At 39.9% G+C, this 24,227-nt stretch overlaps 1 protein-coding gene across 1 annotated transcript in view; it reads left to right on the top strand.

Annotated features, from left to right (window-relative positions):
• Positions 1 to 1,223: 1,223 nt before the first annotated feature.
• Positions 1,224 to 24,227, top strand: part of LOC118401242 (insulin-like growth factor 1 receptor) — a 161,767-nt gene continuing 138,763 nt past the window's right edge. The window contains exons 1-2 of the mRNA XM_035798596.2: positions 1,224 to 2,255; positions 19,405 to 19,968. Of these exons, the coding sequence (XP_035654489.1) occupies positions 2,162 to 2,255; positions 19,405 to 19,968 (658 nt within the window). The 5' untranslated portion in view covers positions 1,224 to 2,161. The remainder of the gene's footprint in view (positions 2,256 to 19,404; positions 19,969 to 24,227) is intronic.

The raw sequence follows: 24,227 nt of genomic DNA, 5'->3' as shown, positions 1-24,227 counted from the left end.
CTTTGGGCTATCGTGTGTCAGGCAATGTACTGTACGTGCACATCAAAAATGTGGAACTGGGTAAGATTATCTATTTGAAAATGGTCAATATAGGCTATACAACACATACGGCAGTCTATTATAAGACTAGAATCAATAATCATATACATTTAATTCCAAACATAAATGTAGGCTATATAAACCTACATTTCCATCCATGTACAACCAACATATCCCGAAAGAATCAAACGGGCACTGCGGAAAATAGACTAGCATAGGCTAGGCTATTTATATGTTCGGTGTAAATTTATAGGCCTACCAATAATCTAATATAAAGAATTGTTTTGCATTGTAAACACAATGCATCCAATAATAAAATGTTGTAGCCTACTGTGATTGTAATTATTTGCTTGCTAAATGTTTATCCCGGACATAGGACTTAGGCTACCTATTTTGAATTCAGAGGGAGCTGGATTCTAAAGTGTTTTTACATTTCAAATAACGTTTAGGCAACTGTTATATAATTCACTACTCCCAGGGAATAACAAATAAATGAGCTCTTCTTCCATATATCGCACTTATTAGGCTACTACACAAAATAATATATGGAAAGTAGATATAGCCTGTAGGCAGAATAATGTATATTTACTTTGCTTTTATTACCCTATAGACGAATATGGAACGTTTTAACCTAGTGACCACCAATCATACCAAATAGCTTAATTTAAGGCAACACCGTTGGCTACGTGATTTAACGGTTATAAATGGTTTAGCTGTATGTAGATTATAAACTCTTTAATTACTAGTTAAGATATTATAAATGTAATGTAAATGTAATACACAGTTATAACACATTGGTTAAAACTGTGTATTTGTTATGGTGCTTGCCCATGACTGCACGGGCAATAATAAAAGTAGCCTAATAATGAATAACAGTAGCCTGGTCATATATCAACACACAATTTGACAAATTCAGAAATAACAATCTCACAAATGTTTATTACAGATTTACAAATGTAGCCTATACAACGGGAGCTATAATTAACCGTTTATAAACGATTTATAACCTTTTGTTACACTTGTTTTGGAGGGATGCATCTTTTTTAATAGGCTAAATTACATTTAAAATTACCTTAACATTGGTTATCCATGTCATTGGCTGCTTGCTCCAGTCCAGCTTTTCTCCGTGACTTGCCGTATGCTTAGTGCTATGTGTTTCTGTGTGAGCGGAGCTTACTCTTGTTTACAGCAGTGATTCTACGGACTGGAGACCGACAACGAGGGCAAGTGATAGGATTGCTGCTTACTGGAGCTATACGAGAAAACAAAAAAATACACATCATCACCCATAAATGGCTCACAGGACATAACGGATGCTTGAGTTTGGTGCAAGTATACCATACTACACCCCAACCGAAGCTCTTAAACTTGATAGTCTACTGTTGCGTGGCATAAGTATTTTTTCAGCCGCAAAGGAGACGATTGACTGCGTTAACGGGGAAAACAGACAGTGCAGGGGGCGGGAGAAAAGGGGGGTGAGATTGGTGAAACAATTTCTGTTGTGGAGGATATTTTGGATTGCGCCCTGTTGGAAAGGCTCATTGAACGGAGTTACGTTCTCATTCATTTCCCATCTCAGCCACCACCCTGTGGAACTGGCCGTAGATTCTCCTTCTAATCACTCAGACGGAAATGAATGATAGAAGATTGGAATTCCCTTTGGTCTACTACAAGTGAACGTTGTTCGATTGCGAGTCATAAAAACTCCTGCGCACAATTACTGGGGTTTCAAGAAATGGAGACTGAGGATGCGGATTACCATCATCTGTCGAGTGAAATCAGTGGCACGAATGTCTTGCCAGCAATCCTTAAATCATTGTGTCGTTGGCAAGAATAACGAATTGTTTTAATTTATTTAATCTTATATATATATATATATTTTTTTTAAATATATAGGCCTAGGCTATATATAAATCCACCAAAACACAAAACTTGGAAAAATAGTAGGCTATACTCTGAACACGAATTTGTATCTACCTGTCAAACAGTGTAGCCCATTTGCTGGACCAAGTTTTTTTTTCTTTTTTACTTTTTGTGAACTCGGTGGCATCATCTCCCTTTTCCACTATTTTGGAATTAAGTTATTTGCTTTTTAGAGAGGTGAATAATTAATTGATCAGGAATGAGATCTGGGACAGAGAGGAATACTTTGACCTTGTTTTGGGGTCTGACGCTATCTGTCTCCACTATCTACCTATGGACGGCAAATGGAGAAAGTAAGTGCCATTGTGATGTCCTACTCAAAATAATACGGTATACCTTGTCAGGTTTCTTCGGGGTTATCCTCATTCATGCGAGCCGTTACAATGCAACAATGTTTTATGGCCATTGGTTTAACATTGTAGCTATTTTATGTTATTATTATTTAGTTACAGCTGTATTGTTGGTCTGACTACAGTAGTAGTATCTTGTTTTGGTCCACATGACTGTTAAGAGATACATAGGCCTACATGCTAGGCTACATGTTATTGTAGGCTTCATCGCCAGGCTCACGTCAGTTCAGAGATTCATTTATTTGGGAGTAGGCTGAATAGCAAAAGCAAATTGATGATTTAAACAAATAATGCCGTATCTAGCTTGATTTAGCTATGGAAATAGCTGAAAATATGGTCACATTGCACAATGTAAACATATATCACATTAGACTTTGAGATTGTTGATTTTTCTACAGTAGCCCACAAACATATTAGCCTATATGTTTTTGATTTTGATTCAATTTTACAGGCTCATATATTTTAGCAATGAATTAGGCCTACACCCGTAAAAATGTGAGCCTTTATAATGATGCTTTCCCGCAAACGAACGAGGATGAATCCATGGATGAAGGTTAGCCTACTACTTTGACCATGTGGCCATTTTGCATTCGTAGCGGTGGTGGTAGCGCGCGGTTTTCGAGTCCACCAATATCATTATGTGTATGCACATGCACGCGCCAAGTATAGGTAAATACTGTCCTATTGGTTTATCTTAGCTTTTGGCCTTTTATTTTAGCCACACAATATGCATATAGGACCTGATGTCACATCCTGGAGGACTGTGTTAAATGAAATAAGCCTAGTTTTTCTCCAGTTTACAATAGCCTATACAATGGACTAGTGCGTCTCTTTATCCACTTCAGTGCTTTCAAATAAAGGTACAGTCTTAGAAGAAAAATGTGCTATCTAGAACCAAAAAGGGTTCTTTGGCTGACCCAATAGAATAACCCTTTGAATAACCCCTTTTGGTTCCGTGTAGAACCCTAACTGGTGCCACAGCTGTTTTTTAGTTTACTCAACTTTTTAATCAGTCTTACCTGAATGTAACATTTTTTTGTTGGCCCAAATTTAGCTCCAACTTGAGAAAATGTTGTCGATTTAAAGTTATGTGTTTGCTCAACTTGTCTCATATGCTTTCTCAACTTGTCTCATATGCTTACTCAACTAGAAATTATTATTTGGGCATTTTCACTAAAAAATGCTGTGGAACAGGTTACACACACACAGTGCTTTTGGCATGCAATGTTCTCAACATACATATTTGACACACTTTGACATACATGATGACATTGAGCATGTATACAATAATTATTATTCAACATCTCCTCGCCTGGGATTTTAGCTCATAATCTCTTGGTTCACGGCACACCGATCTTCCTGCTATGCCACCAATTCTGCGTCAATGACTGATTTCATCTGTATTGCTATACTTTGCACTTCAAAGTAAATCTCAGCTCTGTTAAAAGTACACTCAAGTAAAAGTATTATTAAAGAGTAACATTAAAACAAAGAAATATTCCCCAACGTTAGACAACTATACAGGGAAAAAAACACATTTCATAAATAAGTCAATCAAATCAATGATGCTGCTAATTGACACAGACATGGTGGTGTAGAAGAAAGGTCGGAATGCTGTGAAACAAAAGGTAGTGAGTTCAAATCGCAAACATGTTGAATAATAGTTACTGAATATGAACATGCACAATGTAATCATGTGTGTCAAATATGTACGTTGAAAATATTGTATGTCAAAAGCACTGTGTGTGTTACTGCACATACTTTTTTTGTGTGAAAATGCACAAATAATATTTTTCTAGTTGAATGAACATATGAGACAAGTTCAGCAAACATGTAATTTTTGCCTAAGTTTTCTCAAGTTGGTGCTAAGTTTTAGCCTAAAAATGTTAAGTTCAGATAACACTTTGACCGAAAAGTTGAGTAAACTAAAACAGGCTGTGGAACCAGTTACTTAATAATAATTAGTTGAAACTACTATATATATTTTTTTGCAGTGTATGCAACCCCTTAAAAGGGGTTCAGTAGGCCTTTTCAGAAACAAGGATAAAGTCATTGGATACCCAAGTATCCAAAATGATTGTTTATATGCCATGAGTAGGCAAACAAGTGGTGGAATGCATATGAAATGCAGACCTTCTCTGCTAAATTAAATGTACAATTGAGCTGCTACTCAGTCCTATTTCTATTGACAATGCCTCCAGTCTTATCCACATGCATGTTCTATGTCAAGGACATTGTCTTTAAAGAATGTATACATAGTTCACACAAGTGCACCACAATGACTTTAAAGGACTGAGCAGCTTGTAAAGATGTGGATTATTTTCCATAGCATAAAAATATCAATGTTATGAGGACTGTTGCTGTTGTCAGATCAGCGTTATTCTTTACATTTCCCGTACCTCATCTGTCTTGCAATTATTTGACATTTTAGTCATTTAGCAGATACTCGTATCTAGAGCGATTTACAGGAGCAATTAGGGTTAAGTGCCTTGCGCAAGGGCACATTGACAGATTGTTCACCTAGTTGGCTCGTGGATTCAAACCAGCAACCTTTCGGTTACTGGCCCAACACTATTAACCGCTAGGCTACCTGCCAGCCATTAACTATTGCTTGCTCTAGTGGTTACCAACAACAGCTCAGGGAACTTGGGCACCTGGTTCCTGCAACCTGTTATAGCATCTTCCAATTGTGCTGAGTTATGTTAATAGTGTGCTTCATCATGTTTTGAGAAGGCTATGAAAAGGCAATGGCTTATTAGTTAGTGGAGAAGACAACTGGGCTTTGCTATAGCTTCTGACATCATCATTTGGAGCCCAGTTTCCAGCCAGCCTTCAAGAAGGGTCAGGTGTTTTTGGAGAGTGAATAAAGGGTCAAATGTAATAAGGTTTCGGAGCAAGCTTTGCAAGGTTTGCGCAGTATCCAATTTTCTTGTCTCATTCATTTACACCAGTAAAGACAGGTGGAGGTGTCTAACTAAATAGAAAATATAACAAATGTAATCCAGTAATGTGTTATCGGAACGGGAAAAGTCTAATGAGGCTCAATGCATTTCTGAAGACTGTGTCTCCTCTGAATTGAGTATATGCCCAGTTTGTGAACATTAATAACATTTAGGCTACTGTAACAGCTCACTTTGATCATGTTTGAGTTTGACTGCTGTTAAGCAACTTAGTGGAGTCTCTAAGGCTAAACACCATGTGGTGGAGCAAAGGGACCCAACAGTGACGGAATCATGTCTCCTGCAAAATCGATTAGGGGTGTAAAGGTACACATATTCATACCGAACACGGGGAGTCAGTTCAGTCAGCACTGGGAACCCGAATGAATGCATAAAAAATATACTGAACAAAAATATAATCGCAACATGCAACAATTTCAAAGATTTTACTTAGTTACAGTTCATATAAGGAAATCAGTCAACTGAAAAAAATGAATTAGTCCCTAATCTATAGATTTCACATGACTGGAAATACAAATATGCATCTGTTGGTCACAGATACCTTAAAAAAAAGTAGGGTCGTGGATCAGAAAACCAGTCAGTATCTGGTGTGACCACCATTTGCCTCATGCGGCGCAACACATCTCTTTCGCATAGAGTTGATTAGGTTGTTGATTGTGGCCTGGAGAATGTTGTCCCACTCCTCTTCAATGGCTGGTTATGGAAGGAAACTGGAACATGCTGTCAATCCAGAGCATCCCAAACATGCTCAATGGGTGACATGTCTGGTGAGTATGCAGTCCTTGGAAGAACTGGGACATTTTCAGCTTCCATGAATTATGTACAGATCCTTGCGACATGGGGCCGTGCATTATCATGCATAAATATGAGGTGATGGTGGTGGATGAATAGCATGACAATTGGCCTACGGATCTCGTCACTGTATTTTGGTTCATTCAAATTGCCATTGATAAAATGTAATTGTGTTCGTTTTCTGTAATTTATGCCTGCCTATACCATAATCCCACCGCCACCATGGGGCACTCTGTTCACAATGTTGACATCAGCAACCCGCTCGCCCACACAATACTATACACGTGGTCTGCGGTTGTGAGGCCGGTTGGACGTACTGACAAATTCTCTAAAACGACACTGCACGGCTTATTATAGAGAAATTTACATGAAATTATCTGGCAACAGCTCTGGTGGACATTCCTACAGTAAGCATGTCAATTGCACACTTGCTCAAAACTTGAGACATCTGTGGCATTGTGTTGTGTGACAAAACTGCACATTTTAGAGTGGCCTTTTATTGTCCCAGCACAAGGTGCACCTGTGTAATGATCATGCTGTTTATTCAACTTCTTGATATGCCACACCTGTTAGGTGGATGGATTATCTTGGCAAAGGAGAAAGGTTCACCAACAGGGATGAAAACAAATTTGTGCACACCATGTCTGGGATCTTTTATTTCCGCTCATGAAACATGGCACCAACACTACATGTTGTGTTTATATTTTTGTTCATATAAAAACTAAAAACACTAGGCCTATAGGCTATGCTTATGCTGTGTTGTATGCCTTGAGTAAATCTGAGCTGACAAAAATTCAGGCTATTCCGTTAAAACAACGAGAGCCTATGCGCACGTTGTTATCAAAATTAAAATCTTAATTGGTGTATTTCATACTGTCCTTTTGTGAGGCGCAGCCGGGAACTAGTTCTGTACGATGGTGAGTGGTGGAGTCGATGAACCAGGAGGATTCTCTATCTTTGTTTAAATCTCCAGTTTGGGAACATTTTGTCTTCCCAGTAGATTTAATAGCGTTGGACAGAGAGTACGTCGCCACGGCTGCCAACACCTCAAACATGTTGATGCATTTACACCAACATCACTCTAATTTTCCTACCTGTGGAGCAAGATGGAAACCCTAAAAAACAACACAACTACGTCTCCCCTCTGCACTCAAGCAGCCCTTCGCAGCTGATTCTGACCTGGGACAAAGAAATTACAAGAGCAATATGTATGTTTATAGCTGTGGATATGCGCCCATTCTCGGTGGTTGAGAAGAATAAGGGGTTTCAGCACCTCGTGAAAGTGCTCGAGCCACGTTACGAACATTGTCCTCTCGGACCCATTTTAGCAAGCATGTAGTACCTGCTCTATATAAGCAGGTTAAAGCCGAAGTTGTCAATGAATTGGCCAATGCATCCCGAGTTGCGCATACAACAGAAGGATGGACCTTCAGGTCTACAGAGAGCTACTTAACAGTGACCACCCATCAACAACAAAAACAAACAAGTAAAACTACAGTAACTGTTGACATTTCATTTCCCCCTGTACCAGAACCGAACTGAACTGTGACCCCACAATCACAATACCTACTGAACTGTGGGTTTGGTGAACCGTTACACACCTAAAATCAATACATTAAGGCCCTTCAGAAACTAATGTTCAGAATTGCTCAATAAGGGGGTGCCATTAGTTTATTAGTTAAACAATGACATTACAACTCACAGATTATACGTAAGTACAGTCTTTATTGCTACTGTCTGTTAGTTGCTATTTATTGGTTGTCGGCTGTTTATTTTTGATAGAGGCCTATATCTGTAGTACTTTGGTGGTTGCATTTACGTTATAAGTGAGTATGGGTATCTATCAGAAATTAAACTGACAGTTGGCTTCTTTAGGAGGGGTGCTTGTTTATCTATGTGATGATGTCTGGTTGATTTTGTATAGTTACTAGCTAGTGTGTGTAGCCCTTTGGATGTAATTGATGAGAACGTCTGTGTTTTGTGCTACTGCTACGAGGAAAGGAAGGGGATGTGGGATATTGCAGATGATTGTGACATGGAAAGGAAACAGGGAATAACCTCAATTAGCATTAAAAAAGGAGGAGGACTCAAACAACAAACAATTGAGAGCTATTGTCCAGTGTGGTCAGGCCAGTGTCCTCGCCACTGTGAATCACAGAGTGGGGCATTTCTCAGCATCCTGCTGAGCACGGCAGAGTCCCACCGCCTCTGTAGGGGCATGACATTTTTTTACTCTTGAACTTTGGGATTCCATTGGACTTCAGTCCCTCAAGCCATGGGTGGAGTTTCTCAACATATAGCTCACCATCATGTGTAGGAGGACTGGAGACAAGTTCAGAACTTTCAGGTGTCAGACCAATACAGCCAAGATAATGGTAAACAAGTCCATGTTTACCATTTCACTTAGAGCAACAAACCTTGGTCACTTTCATTTCATGGTAAAAGTTTTTTTTACCCTAAATTATTGTTAATGACAATCTGTTTTTACAATATACAGGGTAGAGGTCGACTGATTATGATTTTTCAATGCCGATACCGATACCGATTATTGGAGGACCAAAAAAGCCAATACTGATTAATCGGCCAATTTTTTATTTATTTATTTGTAATAATGACAATTACAACAATACTGAATGAACACTTATTTTAACTTCATATAATACATCAATAAAATAAATTTAGCCTCAAGTAAATAATGAAACATGTTCAATTTGGTTTAAATAATGCAAAAACAAAGTATTGGAAAGTAAAAGTGCAATATGTGCTATGTAAGAAAGCTTTCTTGCTCAGAACAAGAGAACATATGAAAGCTGGTGGTTCCTTTTAACATGAGTCTTCAATATTCCCAGGTAAGAAGTTTTAGGTTGTAGTTATTATAGCAGTTATAGGACTATTTCCTTCTATACTATTTGTATTTCATTAACTTTGACTATTAGATGTTCTTATAGGCACTTTAGTATTGCCAGTGTAACAGTATAGCTTCCGTCCCTCTCCTCGCTCCTCCCTGGGCTCGAACCAGCAACACAACGACAACAGCCACCATCGAAGCAGCGTTGCTCATGCAGAGCAAGGGGAACAACTACTAGAAGGCTCAGAGCGAGTGATGTTTGAAACGCTATTAGCGTGCGCTAACTAGCTAGCCATTTCACTTCGGTTACACCAGCCTCATCTCGGGAGTTGATAGGCTTTAGGTCATAAACAGCGCAATGCTTGGCGCACAAGGAAGAGCTGCTGGCAAAATGCATGAAAGTGCTGTTTGAATTCATGTTTAAGCGCCTGCTTCTGCCTACCACCGCTCAGTCAGATACTTAGATACTTGTATGCTTGTATGCTCAGTCAAATTATATGCAACACAGGACACGCTAGATAATATCTAGTAATATCATCAACCATGTGTAGTTAACTAGTAATTATGATTGATTGTTTTTATAAGATAAGTTTAATGCTAGTTAGCAACTTACCTTGGCTTACTGCATTCGCGTAACAGGCAGTCTCCTTGTGGAGTGCAACGAGAGAGAGGCAGGTCATTATTGCGTTGGACTAACTGTAAGGTTGCAAGATTGGTTCCCCGAGCTGACAAGATTGGATCCCCCGTTCATTTCTGCCACTGAACAAGGCAGTTAACCCACCGTTCCTAGGCCGTCATTGAAAATAAGAATGTGTTCTTAACTGACTTGCCTAGTTAAATAAAGGTATACATTTTCTTTTTTAAATATCGCCAAATCGGCACCCAAAAATACAGATTTCCGATTGTTATGAAAACCTGAAATCGGCCCTAATTAATCGGCCATTCCGATTAATCGGTCGACCTCTAATACAGGGTACAGAATATACATGTTTTTTACTATGATTTTGCCCATTTCCCAAAGGTTTTAAAAAATCTGCTAAATTTAATCAAGGGCTATATTTTATGCATAGAATATACAATTACTCCGGGCATAGCAAATTAATGGCCATGCTCCATCAAGTCTTGTATACTTTCTACCCTATGCATTTTAATAATCTGTCCACGCTAATAAAATGTAATTAAGCTCGCTTTTAACTCTCACCACAGTAAACTTTCCATGCCATTGCTTCCAAGTATACAGCAAACAAGGCTCAATGATACATTGAGAGGGAGGGAGAGAGAGAGAGAGAGAGAGAGAGAGAGAGAGAGAGAGAGAGAGAGAGAGAGAAGAGAGAGAGAGAGAGAGAGAGAGGCAGAAAAGGTGTGAGAGAGAGTTAGAGAGAGGAGAAAGTTGGTGTTTGGAAATAGAATGTGCAAAAATACTCCCACTAGGGAAACAGACATGGTTTTGTTGATTGAAAGTAGAGTAGAGAGTTTGTGAACTGTTTTATTGGTCTTTGCTGTTCACACGGGCGGTCTCTGGACAGCCTGGCCTGGCAGCAGACAGATGCTCCTATCGAGCCCCAGCCACACTCTGACACACACACTATTTGAGGTACTCCTTTTGGCTAGCATGACTCATCATTTTACTCAGCTGCTTCCGTGCTGGAGCTCAAGTAAAGGTTTAAGTGAAGTGTGGGATTCAGGGCTAAAATCACAATTTAGAGTAATGACGCTATCCTCAACTGGATGGCCTTGAATGAAGACAGATCTCACTGTGTGCGTATTGTTAGGCTCAGCTTCCACTGTTTGTTCATGTCCTGTGACTGCTGGCTCTTGTTTAACACAGACACACTGGCATTTCTATTGCATAGTTACGACAGGACCCATTCCTCCTGGAAAGCAGAATGGCATTAGTTGTCACCAAGGTTACACAGAATGGGGTTAGATGTTCCTCTGCACTTGACATCCACACTCCCTCTCTACCTTTGGCTGAGTGGTACAGAGGACTGTGATGCAGTGGTCCTCGTGACTAGGGCTTAATACTGATGTACTACTCAATTTCAAAATGTCACCTTGTGCGTTCTACTATTACAACGTTCAAGAGTAATTTAATGTACGCTACCAGTCAAAAGTTTGGATACACCTACTCATTCAAGATTTTTTCTTTATTTTTACTATTTTATACATTGTAGAATAACAGTGAAGACATCAAAACAATGAAATAACACATATGGAATCATGTATTAACCAAAAAAGTGTTAAACAAATCAAAATATATTTTATATTGTAGATTCTTCAAGTAGCCACCCTTTGCCACGATGACAGCTTTGCACACGCTTGACATTCTCTACTTTGAAGAATCTCAAATATAAAACATGTTTTAATTGTTTAACACTTTTTTGGTCATTACATGATTACATATGTGTTATTTCATGGTTTTGATGTCTTCACTATGCCCCATAAGGCAGTGCACAATTGGCCCAGCGTCATCTGGGTTAGGGTTTGGCTGGGGTAGGCTATCATTGTAAATAAGAATTTGTGCGCTGCCCTATGGGACTCCCAATCACGGCCGGTTGTGATAAAGCCTGGTTCGATTCCAGTCTGAGATGCAGTGCCTTAGACCGATGCTCCACTCTGAAGCCCAAAATGTATAGAATTGTGTTATAAAACAGCAATTTTTGTCTCTGCACCATGCTAAAATGTGTTGAAATGCAGTAAGTTAACTGATATTTATTTTTAGGATGAATAAATCCCCTCCCCCAAAAACAATATAAACCACACGTGATAGTCCTGTCCTACTAATTTCTAACATGCTGACCGCACCACTTGTGTTGCAAAATAAATTTAAACGTACATGTTATTCAATTTTTGCACCCACACTGCTCGTGCGCGCCAATGAGCGTCTGATTTGCCAAGCGCTAAAATAGAAGTCAGTTCTATTTGTGAAGCTGAATGTGATGCAAGTCCTGCCTCTTCCATCTCCTCATTGGTTTATAGAAGCAGATACCTACGTGCCATCTCCTCATTGGTTATTCCCCCGTGGGTGATTGAAAGATGAACTGAGTTTGGTCAGTAGTCATGTAACTATGAAAGTTAGATGCCAATCGCCATATAAGTCCAAAGAAGAAAAAGCCTGGAAGGAGGAGAGATGACTAGAAAATATTTGGTTTACCATTTTATTTGTGGATTAATTGTCAGAGTAGAGGACCTTGTGCATTTCAGATAAAATAACAACTCACGGTTTATATCTTAGGACAAATTAGCTATCAACAGCAAGCTAGCTAAATAGGACAAGTTAGTTAGTTAAATTGCCATAAATATTTAATGCTTTTCGACCTGTCCCCAAATTAGTATAATTGGTTATATACATGACCTGCGTGTCATGATCGCGTTTGATGTGGGGGGACAAAACCAATTTGCGCAAGATGGCGCACGCGCGCGGCCGGTTTAGGTTCGGTGTAATTGTAAATGTTGACATAGTACTATCTAGAAAAAAAATGTATCTGCAAAAATTACAAGTTAATCATTGTGTGAAGATGATTTCAGATGAAAGTCGGGTGGTATCTGATAGTGGGGTGGTAGATGCACACACACACACACACACACACACACACACACACACACACACACACACACACACACACACACACACACACACACACACACACACACACACACACACACACACACACACACACACACACACACACACACACACACACACACACACACACACACACACAGCTTAGAAAAGTAATCTCAGAACGATCCAGCTCAGAGAGGCCCAAGTCCTGAGCTTCCATCAGCAGCAGATATTAATTTAAAATGGAAAGTAATGTGTTCATTCCAAAAAAATTGTGTGCATCGAATTGAACCGAATCGCATCAATTCGTTCCCCTAATCAAACCGAATCGTACACTGAATCGTTTCAGACTAAAAGGTATTGTTCCTGTATCGTATCAGAGCCCATGTATCTAGATGCGTATCAAATCATTCATGAAAGGAGAGATGCACATTCCTATAAGACTACCACTCTATCTCGTGACTGGAAGTACTCGGCCTTTCCCACTGTGCCTCTGCCCATCCCTCAGCCCTGGTTCCGCTAAGGGGGCAATGATGCCGAAATATCGTGTCTCACCCCCAGCGAGGGAGTCAGCGCAGTTTGCATGCCTGTGTGTGTGTGTGTGTGCCTTGTGCTCAGCTCTGCTCTCTCACTGCAGTCCACACAGCATGGTAGGCAGCCTGACAGGGACTGTGCAGGCAGGGATGGGAAAGCATGTCACTGTGCTAGTTTATGAGAGTGCAGTCAAATCCTATCCTACAGCCTCTCCAGGCCGCCAGCTGAGGTTTACAATGCTTAATTAAACACTTATTTAAAGTGGGCTGTCAAGAGTATTTGCTCATATGCAATCTCTGGCCAGACACATACATGATCATGTACTGTGGCCCACGGGTTTAATAGCCCATGGAGTATTGTACAATTTGCAGTATGATTGCAAATGTTATCTCTTCTAATAGATTGCACAGTGACAGGCTGCAGATCAAGAGACTGTGGCCAGATCCATATTGAAACAGTGACTTTCATAATTTTTATGATTGTTCTGGGGGAACATCCTCTCTTTGGTAATGTGTAGCTCTTTGATTTGTAACACTTGATATGGACAAACCATATAAATAAGCTGCAACATACTGTGGATGTCGTTTCAAATGGCTGGGGAGGTAATGTTTCAGCCTCAATAGCTCAACTGCTAAACTTAAGTGGTATTGGAATGTGACCTGATTGTGCAAACCCATTAAACATGACTATAAACTATATTTAAAAGACGGCAGGTATGTGTGTGTTTACCCCTTCTCTGCCATGCTGCAGTCGGGCCGAGGTAAGGGTTTGGAGTGTGTGTAAGGGGGTGACAGTTTTGTGTTACTAGTCTGGGTCTGATATCTGAACCTGTGCTTTTGAAGTGAGGACCATGCAGGGGAAGTGGCCTACCAGACCACTGGTCAGATGACTTCCAGCATGTGGGGGATTAAGTCAAGTTGAGGTGTCAGGTGTGAGGGACAAGTTTAAAGTTTTATTAGTCGTATGTACAGGATACACCTGGTATACACCGTCCAATTAAATCCTTACTTGCAGGTTCCTTCTCGGCAATGCAACAGCAATAAGAAATAAGAAAAGATAAGAATACGACCATAAAGTACATGGCTCAGAATAGAATAAACATCTGAGCACAGTATAAAAAAACAAACCAAGGTTGAGCAGGAACCGGCAAGACTCGCGCCCTCCTCAGCGCTGCCATCTTACATTAAACTCGGAGGGATGGAGGTGACCTGGTCCACTGCATTTGCAACTGCTCATCAGGCTCTCACATTTGTCTGCATTAGAGGTCGACCGATTATGATTTTTCAACGCCGATACCGATGCTGATTATTAGAGGACCAAAAAAAGCTGATACCGATTAATCGGACAGTTTTTATATATATATTTGTAATAATGACAATTACAACAATTCTGAATGAACACTTTTATTTTAACTTAATATAATACATCAATAAAATCTATTTGGTCTCAAATAAATAATGAAACATGTTCAATTTGGTTTAAATAATGCAAAAACAAAGTGTTGGAGAAGAAAGTAAAAGTGCAATATTTGCCATGTAAAAGTTCCTTGCTCAGAACATGAGAACGTATGAAAGTAGGTGGTTCCTTTTAACATGAGTCTTCAATATTCCCAGGTAAGAAGTTTTAGGTTGTAATTATTATAGGAATTATAGGAATATTTCTCTCTATACCATTTGTATTTCATATAACTTTGACTATTAGATGTTCTTATAGGCACTATAGTATTGCCAGCCTAATCTCGGGAGTTGATAGGCTTGAAGTCATAAACAGCGCAATGCTTGAAGCACAGCAAAGAGCTGCTGGCAAATGCAGGAAAGTGCTGTTTGAATGAATGCTTACGAGCCTGCCGCTGCCTACCACCGCTCAGTCAGACTGCTCTATCAAATCATATACTTAATTATAAAATAATAACACACAGAGCCTTAGGTTATTAATATGGTCAAATCCGGAAATTATCATTTCGAAAACTTAACGTTTATTCGGAACTGTTCCGAATTTTATCGAATGGGTGTCATCCCTAAGTCTAAATATTGCTGTTACATTGCACAACCTTCAATGTTATGTCATAATTATGTACAATTCTGGCAAATTAATTATGGTCTTTGTTAGGAAGAAATGGTCTTCACACAGTTCGCAACGAGCCAGGCAGCCCAAACTGCTGCATATACCCTGACTCTGCTTGCACAGAATGCAAGAGTTAAAATAAATTCATGTTAGCAGGCAATATTAACTAAATATGCAGGGTTAAAAATATATACTTGTGTATTGATTTTAATAAAGGCATTGATGTTTATGGTTAGGTACACATTGGTGCAACGACAGTGCTTTTTTTGCGAATGAGCTTGTTAAATCATCACGTTTGGCGAAGTAGGCTGTGATTCAATGATAAATTAACAGGCACTGCATCGATTATATGCAACAAGGACAAGCTAGATAAACTAGTAATATCATCAACCATGTGTAGTTAACTAGTGATTATGTTAAGATTGATTGTTTTTTATAAGATAAGTTTAATGCTAGCTAGCAACTTATCTTGACTCCTTGCTGCACTCGCATAACAGGTAGTCAGCCTGCCACGCAGTCTCCTCGTGGAGTGCAATGTAATCGGCCATAATCGGCGTCCAGAAATGCTGATTACCGATTGTTATGAAAACTTGAAATCGGCCCTAATTAATCGGCCATTCCAATTAATCGGCCGACCTCTAGTCTGCATATCTGAGAAAAACAAACTATGTAAGAAATAGACTAGAACTGAAAAGTGTACAGGATAGCATAATGTGTTCTGATGGACAGAAACTTGTGGGTGACTAAATTCAACAAGGTCCAGCCCCAGTGTTTTTTCCCAACACATTACATTTCAGAGCCAAGAAAATACTTCCTCCTCTTAACAACTTTTCTGGAGTTTACAGCGGGAAAATATACAATTAATCCCATTCTGAGAATGGTCTCATAACGGCCTTTTAAATGGTTTCAATAACCTCTGATTAACAGATACTGATCTTGAGTTGGGACTGACTTACTCTCCTGCAGCTTAACCGTGAAAGTTCAGTTAACACAGAATGTGCATTTTTTTATCTGTTAAAAGATTGCGGCTGATATATTGTGATAGTCAAGTGGTTTACTACACTTGGATTTTTACTTTGTTTGAGGATAGCAATATGCTGCGCAATGGCCATGTCTTGATTTCACTCTTTCACAGGGTCACCTGTGTGTGTGTTTGTTTGTGTGTGTATGACTGTGTGTGGAAGACATTCCTATGTAAGGTGGATTCCATTACACGCTGGAGATACGTGTGTTTACTCAGCAGTGTGAACAGTGCAAAGGGACAGGAAGAAGCACTTTATTCTATGTGTGCTTATCCCACTGTGAGGACAGTGGCCAGAGACAGCTGTTACACAACAATAGGAAATGACTCCTGTCATGGTTGGCATTTTATTAATTTCCCCCATACTCTCTGTTCAAATGAATTTGGACAAATATGAAGATTGTTTTAGATATAAAATACAGTCAAAAGGGATGTCAGTGTAATGCACCTTAATTCACCTTTATTGCTTATTAAGTGATAGCCCATCACAACATATGGATCAGGCTTAGCAGGATGCACAGATCCGCGATGGCTTACCTTTGAAGCAGATCTACTCAAGCCTTTTCCAAGGAAATGATTGGAATTCCTGGTGCTTAACACAGTTAATGACTATAACAAGTGTGTGAGAAAGGAGGGAGTAGGAGTCTCTTTCTCCTGCTCTCTCTTTCGCCATTTGTTGGCATTATGTGGGAGAAGAGGATGTGGTGTTATGTTGGTTTGAGAACAGAGATGTCGCGACATGTTCAAGTGGAGGATTGTCACAGGTTTACTAATACTATTAGACATTCTGCTAGTGTGGTCTTTTGTCAATCAAACAATCAATCAGATGTATTTATAAAGCCGTTTTTACATCAGCGGTTTTCACAAAGTGCTTATACAGAAACTGAGCCTAATACCCCAAAGAGCAAGCAATGCAGATGTAATTGCCACAATAGCGTTCCAAAATCATTTAATTCACCTTCTCCTTTTATCGCCGACGGGTTTTACATCAAGAGCAAGGCCTCAGATAGTCTTGCCTGGCAGAAACCCTATCTCCTCCATTGCCACAATATCCACCACTGCCCCTGCTCCTGTCTCTTCCCCACCAGACTCCCCCTGATTCTATTAATGCCTCCAACAGGAAGTGAGGCCAAGAGTTTCTCTTTACTTAACAAACAAATTAGTCTTTGTGTTTGAGTTGCTCCACCCCTCCTCCCCTCTCTCTGGCTGGTCGAGGAGCAGGGAAATTCTCAATGAAACAAAGAGGACACGCAGCTTGGTGGCTCAGAAGTGGATCCCCAGAGCTTTAGTGTCGATAGGAGAAAGCAAATACTATTTTCAACGGGAGTAATCATTTCCGTTCTAAATTTGAAAAAAGTCTACCACACTGACAGGAGAAAATAAAGTCCATTCATCCCGATAAACAATGTGCTCACTATTTTTGGCAGGATAGATTGAAAAAGTAACTTCAATCAGGATATTTTGTCATTACTGAAGTTGAATCTCTTTTAGGCTAGCCTACTGCTAGAAATAATTTGAGAGTAAATGTTTGGCCTGTGGTGCAGTATGTGTTCTATGGATGTCATTCATATGAAAGTAGAGATGGCATCTTTTGGCTTCCATTCAATTTCAATCAAATTCTAATCTAAGTAGCAGTAGATCAACATGATTCAACTGGGAAGCTTTTGTTATGGTCATTAATGTGAGGTTAGATACAGTTTAGCTCATTGTTCAACTTTGTGGAAATTAGCAGAAAACATAGCGTCAATTAAATGGTGTGTTGACATGGATCAGGGCCGGTCGGTTTAAAGCAGGACTATTTGTCACTGCACAGGCCCTGTGACGCTGACACTCATTGAGAGGGTGTCCTAAGCCTCTGTAAGAACATTACAGGTTTAGCCAAAGGAGCTCATATGTCAAGACATTTCTCCTACTGATTACTTCACCTTCCAAGTAGCATTTCAAACCTCTTATAGATCTGTCGGGTTTTCTATGTTTTTTTAGTAGTGTTTAAATGTTTTATATTACACATTACTGCCTTGACCAATACCTGCCTTGACCAATACCTGCCTTGGACAGGGAGTTGCTAATGAGTATAGCAGGTCTCCCTCCTACTGTGAAAGGGCATATGTTAATACTGCTTGTTTTGTTTTGCCTTTGTACTACAGTCCTGAGAATCTTAACACATTCCATGGTATGTGGCTACAATGTAGCTCTGCTTCCCTGGTGTGAATGGACTGTTAGAAGAAATCATTATTACATCATTACATATGTACGTAACAATACACCCAGAGGAGATGGCCTGCTCCAAGTGTTACAGTGAAAGGATTATCTTGGGTTTATAGGGAGACAGGGGCCAAGCAACAGCCAATACAGGTAGATGTGGGACATATAGTTCAGTTTACATTCTGACAGTACATTTAGTGTTATCCATGAAACACTTAGATAAACAGGGACTGGGTTTTATTTGGTTTGTTATCATAGCAGTCTTTCAGTGGTGATATCCCATTATGTATGCTTGTATCCATTCCCACTTGGAGTAATTGACAGACACAATTAAAAGCAGAGATGATTGTCATTAATGAATAATAGATCAAGGTGTCTGTGTGTATGAGTGTGTGTGTATGAGAAAGATAGTCAACTTCGGGGACTTTGGTTTCGTGTGTTGCTTTTTGTGTGCTGAGCTAAGATGGATGGGATCTTTTTAAACACGGGGTATCCCGGTAAAGGAGAGGAACCTAGGATCCCAGATCTTACCAAAATATATAGCAATAGAATCTCAAAATATTGACCCTTGTCATTGAGAAAGAACTTCCTACGCCTGCTCAGAATGAAGAGCACACTCACCTCAGATGACCCTGTCTGTTTGTCTCTCTCTTTTGTCACAGTAAAATGAATAGTTATATCCATAAAAGAAAAGCAAAAATAAACTTTTGTACACGAAGAGAACCACATAACATAAGACATCCTGTTTTAAGCACTTTCAAGTCCAGATATTTTCAGAGATGATCTCAAGAAGATTAGATTACATCCTATTAATGGCTGCTGTGCTTGTTATTTTGGTGCTGTCATCTTACAGTATGTCTGGGACTGGCTGACAGTGAACCTTTAAGCCAGGTCACTACCTGAAAATACTTGAAATTGGATTTACATGATAGACATGGTAAACAGATTAACACAATGAATCGGTATGCAGACAAATTGATAAATACATTCTATAATCAAATTAAATGGTACATTTCATTTAGGTACATTGAATAAAGCAAAAATAAACTAAGATGTGTAATAATTATGTCATGTGTGATTTTTCTTTCTCTTTCTCTCTCCAGTCTGTGGTCCAAGTATTGACATACGTAATGACATCAGTGAGTTCAAGCGTCTGGAGAACTGCACGGTGGTGGAGGGCTTCCTGCAGATACTCCTCATCGGAGACAAGACCAACAACCTCAACCAGGAGCTCTTCCGCTCCCTCAGCTTCCCCAAGCTGACCGTCATCACCGACTACCTGCTCCTGTTCCGGGTCTCTGGCCTGGACAGCCTCAGCACGCTCTTCCCCAACCTCAACGTCATTCACGGACGCAACCTCTTCTACAACTATGCCCTGGTTATTTTTGAGATGACCAGTCTGAAGGACATCGGCCTGTACAACCTGAGGAACATCACGCGAGGGGCCATCCGGATTGAGAAGAACCCGGAGCTCTGCTACCTGGACTCTGTGGACTGGTCTCTCATCATGGACGCAGAGTTCAACAACTTCATCGCGGGGAACAAGCAGTCCAAGGAGTGTGGTGATGTGTGTCCAGGCATCACGGAGGACAACGCTCAGTGCATCAAGACCAGCTTTAACGGCAACTTTAACTCTCGCTGCTGGACATCCAACCACTGCCAGAAAGGTAAGGAACTCTGAGCTATTCTCTTTACAGTGTGGGCAGCAGAGACCCAGTCAGGGTCACAGAGGACAGCCTGTTCACAGAGCTCCTGTTTATTGCTAGCTATTTTTTTAACGATATTTGTTTACACCTGCACAAAATGAGATTTAAAAAAAATATTCTTTTAAGGTTTTAAGGTAGATTATTTCCCAAATACCTGGGATATTTGTCTATCCCACTTGTGATGCAAGTCTTGCATAGGTCTCTGACATCGGTAGGTGGGTTCCAGTCTCACAAACATTCTCAAATTGTGCATGGGAACAAATCCCATGAATCTATGCAGTGTTTTCCCTTCATATTCAGCAGGGAGAAGGATTGTCCCCTGTCCAGTAAAAACCTTTCCTCTCTATTTATTATGGAGGCCTTTTCTTTAGATCAACCTATTTGCTGACAGAACTAAGGATGGGTGCATTATACAGCTCTTGGTATTAAATACATGTTGAGTTGAGGTTACTTTTGCTCTTCCTGTCTGGACCATATCAGGTCAATATTTACTATATCTACCTGATGTGATGAATAAGTTATGACACACCACACTACAATAACACTAAGTATTTAAAGGCTATGAAAAATGAAGGATACATTTCAGGTAGCCTCTTTATAGTTATATTATTAAGATGTATATCTGTCTATTACTCACATATATAATATTTGAATTTAGTAAATAAATATAATTAATGTCTGGTTGTAAGACTTTAACAGCTAACAATTGACTTATTTAGGACTGGACTCCTTAATTGGTGAAACTAACACGCCTGTTTGGGATATTGCAACAAGAAAGATGTTTCTACAAACAACAAACAGTCATCATTGCACACACGATAGGACAGCAAAATATGCGCTGCAATGCTCCTCTTCTTTCTTTTCATCAACAAAACAATAACAAAGACACTGGGCGAACAGTGGTGCTGTTTACCCTAATGCAGATTCCATCTTTAAGGGCAAGGCATAGTGGAAAAGGCTGTTATGTTGTCTTTCTTAGGCATAGTGGGTGTTGTTGTTGATGTTGATGTGTGGGTGAGAGGGTGACAGCATTGACCAAACAGACTCCCACCATAACGTATTTATTTGTTTTGTCTAGACTATTAGTGAGAGTTTGAGTGAGACGGCGCCTGTTCAAAGCCTGTTTAGAGTGTCTCTCTGTGTGGACAGTTTCTGCAGAATCTCCCAGCTCCAAATCAAAGGGGTTCAGATAAATTTGCCAGGTGAAGAAGATGAGGTCGACCTTGACTCCCAAAAGGTTGGGAGGAAAACAGGGCTTCGAGGCTGCTACTCCTCCTGCCTGCCTGTCTGCTCCCATTTCCACTCATCAACATGGAATAATGGTGGGAAAATGTCCCTTCAGCCCTGGCCTTTTGAAGACCTGTCTACAACTCCCATGGATAACTGGTAGTTCTAAACATCTCCCCTTCCCTTCAGACCCAGAAAACAAATAGAGGAAATCAACCTCTAGCGACTTCCTTAGTGACCATTTATGTTTCTATAAACAAGAATTCTCTTTATTGTTGTGATTATTGTTCTTTGAATGCAGAATGAAATTATTCAGGATGTTGAAGTTATTTGTTGGGCCTCTGGTGTAGCTAACTGTATGTTACAGTATAGACAGTCGTGACTGGCCGTGATGGACAAACAGTTGAAGTCGGAAGTTTACATACACTTAGGTTGGAGTCATTTAAACTTGTTTTTCAACCAATCCACACATTTCTTGTTAACAAACTATAGTTTTGTCAAGTCGGTTAGGACATCTTCTTTGTGCATGACACAAGTCATTTTTCCAACAATTGTTTACAGACAGATTATTTCACTTATAATTCAATGTATCACAATTCCAGTGGGTCAGAAGTTTACATACACTAAGTTGACTGTGCTTTTAAACAGCTTGGAAAATTCCAGAAAATTATGTCATGGCTTTAGAAGCTTCTGATAGGCTAATTAACACAATTTGAGTCAATTGGAGGTGTATCTATAACGTCGTTCTTCGTTTGTAGAAAGAGAGTCGGACCGAAATGCAGCGTGGTGGTTACTCATGATTTTAATGGAAAAAGTGACACATGAAATAACTATACAAATACAAAACAACAAACGGAACGTGAAACCTAATTACAGCCTATCTGGTGAAACTACACAGAGACAGGAACAATCACCCACGAAATACACAGTGAAACCCCGGCTACCTAAATACGATTCCCAATCAGAGACAACGAGAATCACCTGACTGATTGAGAACCGCCTCAGGCAGCCAAGCCTATACAACACCCCTACTCAGCCGCAATCCCAAATACTACAAACCCCAATACGAAAATACAATATATAAACCCATGTCACACCCTGGCCTACCCAAATATATAATGAAAACACAAAATACAATGACCAAGGCGTGACAGTATCTGTGGATGTATTTCAAGGCCTACCATCAAACTCAGTTCCTCTTTGCTTGATATCATGGCAAAATCAAAAGAAATCAGCCAAGACCTCACAAATAAATTGTAGACCTCCACAAGTCTGGTTCATCCTTGGGATTAATTTCCAAACACCTGAAGGTACCACGTTCATCTGTACAAACAATTGTGCGCAAGTATAAACACCATGGGAACACGCAGCCGTCATGCCGCTCAGGAAGGAGACGCATTCTGTCTCCTAGAGTTGAACGTACTTTGGTGTGAAAAGTGCAAATCAATCACAGAACAACAGCAAAGGACCTTGTGAAGATGCTGGAGGAAACCGGTACAAAAGTATCTATATCCATAGTAAAACGAGTCCTATATTGACATAACCTGTAAGGCCACTCAGCAAGAAAGAAGCCACTGCTCCAAAACCGCCATCAAAAAGACAGACTACGGTTTGCAACTGCACATGGGGACAAAGATCATACTTTTTTTGAGAAATATCCTCTGGTCTGATGAAACAAAAATATAACTGTTTGGCCATAATGACCATTGTTATGTTTGGAGGAAAAAGGAGGAGGCTTGCAAGCCAAAGAACACCATCCCAACCGTGGCAGAATCATGTTGTGGGGGTGCTTTGCTGCAGGAGGGACTGGTGCACTTCACAAAATAGATGGCATAATGAGGAAGAAAAATTATCTGGATATATTGAAGAAACATCTCAAGACATCAGTCAGGAAGTTAAATCTTGGTCGCAAATGGGTCTTCTAAATGGACAATGACCCCAGGCATACTTCCAAAGTTGTGGGAAAATGGATTCAGGAGTCAATGTATTGGAGTGGCCATCACAAAGCCCTGACCTCAATCCCTTAGAAAATTTGTGGGCAGAACTGAAAAAGCATGTGCGAGCAAGGAGGCCAACAAACCTGACTGAGTTCCACCAGCTCTGTCAGGAGGAATGGGCCAAAATTCACCCAATTCATTGTGGGAAGCTTGTGGAAGGCTACCCGAAACATTTGACCCAAATTCAACAATTTAAAGGCAATGTTACCAAGTACTAATTGCGTGTATGTAAACTTCTGACCCACTGGGAATGTGATGAAAGAAATAAACGCTGAAATAAATCATACTCTACTACTATTCTGAGATTTCACATTCATAAAATAAAGTGGTGATCCTAACTGACCCAAGACTGGGAATTTTTACTTGGATTAAATGTCAGGAATTGTGAGAAACTGAGTTTAACTGAGTATTTGGCTAAGGTGTATGTGAACTTCCCACTTCAACTGTACTTAAGTGACCATCCACTGGGCACAGACATCATTTAAACATCTAACTTTGATTTACGTTTGCTGGAGATGTCAACAGAAAATATGACTTTTTGACTTTTTGCAAATCCAATCAGCTTTACATGTTGATTCAGCATCATCAGATTTCATTTTTGGCTGAAATAACATGGAAACAACGTTGATGCAACCAGTTTTTGCGCGGTGGGCTATGCAGAACGAACATCCCTGATGTACAATGATTTGCTTGTGCTTTACCTGATGTTGGTTGGAACCAATGGCCAACATCTTTGTTTTTCATAAGATTTGTAACAGAAAGTAGACAAAGGGCATTTTTGATTTGCTCTCACAGATCCATTTTCCCACCTTAAAGCAGGATAAATCCTCTGAGCTTTGTGGTCTCAACTCTGAAGGTAAAGGCTGTCAGAGATAGACTGTGTTGTGATATCACGATAGAATGGCTTATTTAGAGGGTGTGGGATTGTGGTTTAGTGGTTATACTTCTAGATTTGTAGGCTCAAGTCTCACCCATACAATGGTCAAGTCTCTGAGT

Source organism: Oncorhynchus keta, chromosome 22 (assembly GCF_023373465.1).
Source record: "Oncorhynchus keta strain PuntledgeMale-10-30-2019 chromosome 22, Oket_V2, whole genome shotgun sequence".
Lineage (NCBI taxonomy): Eukaryota > Metazoa > Chordata > Actinopteri > Salmoniformes > Salmonidae > Oncorhynchus > Oncorhynchus keta.
Note: the sequence above shows the minus strand (reverse complement) of the source record. Positions and strands in the feature narration are given on the sequence as shown.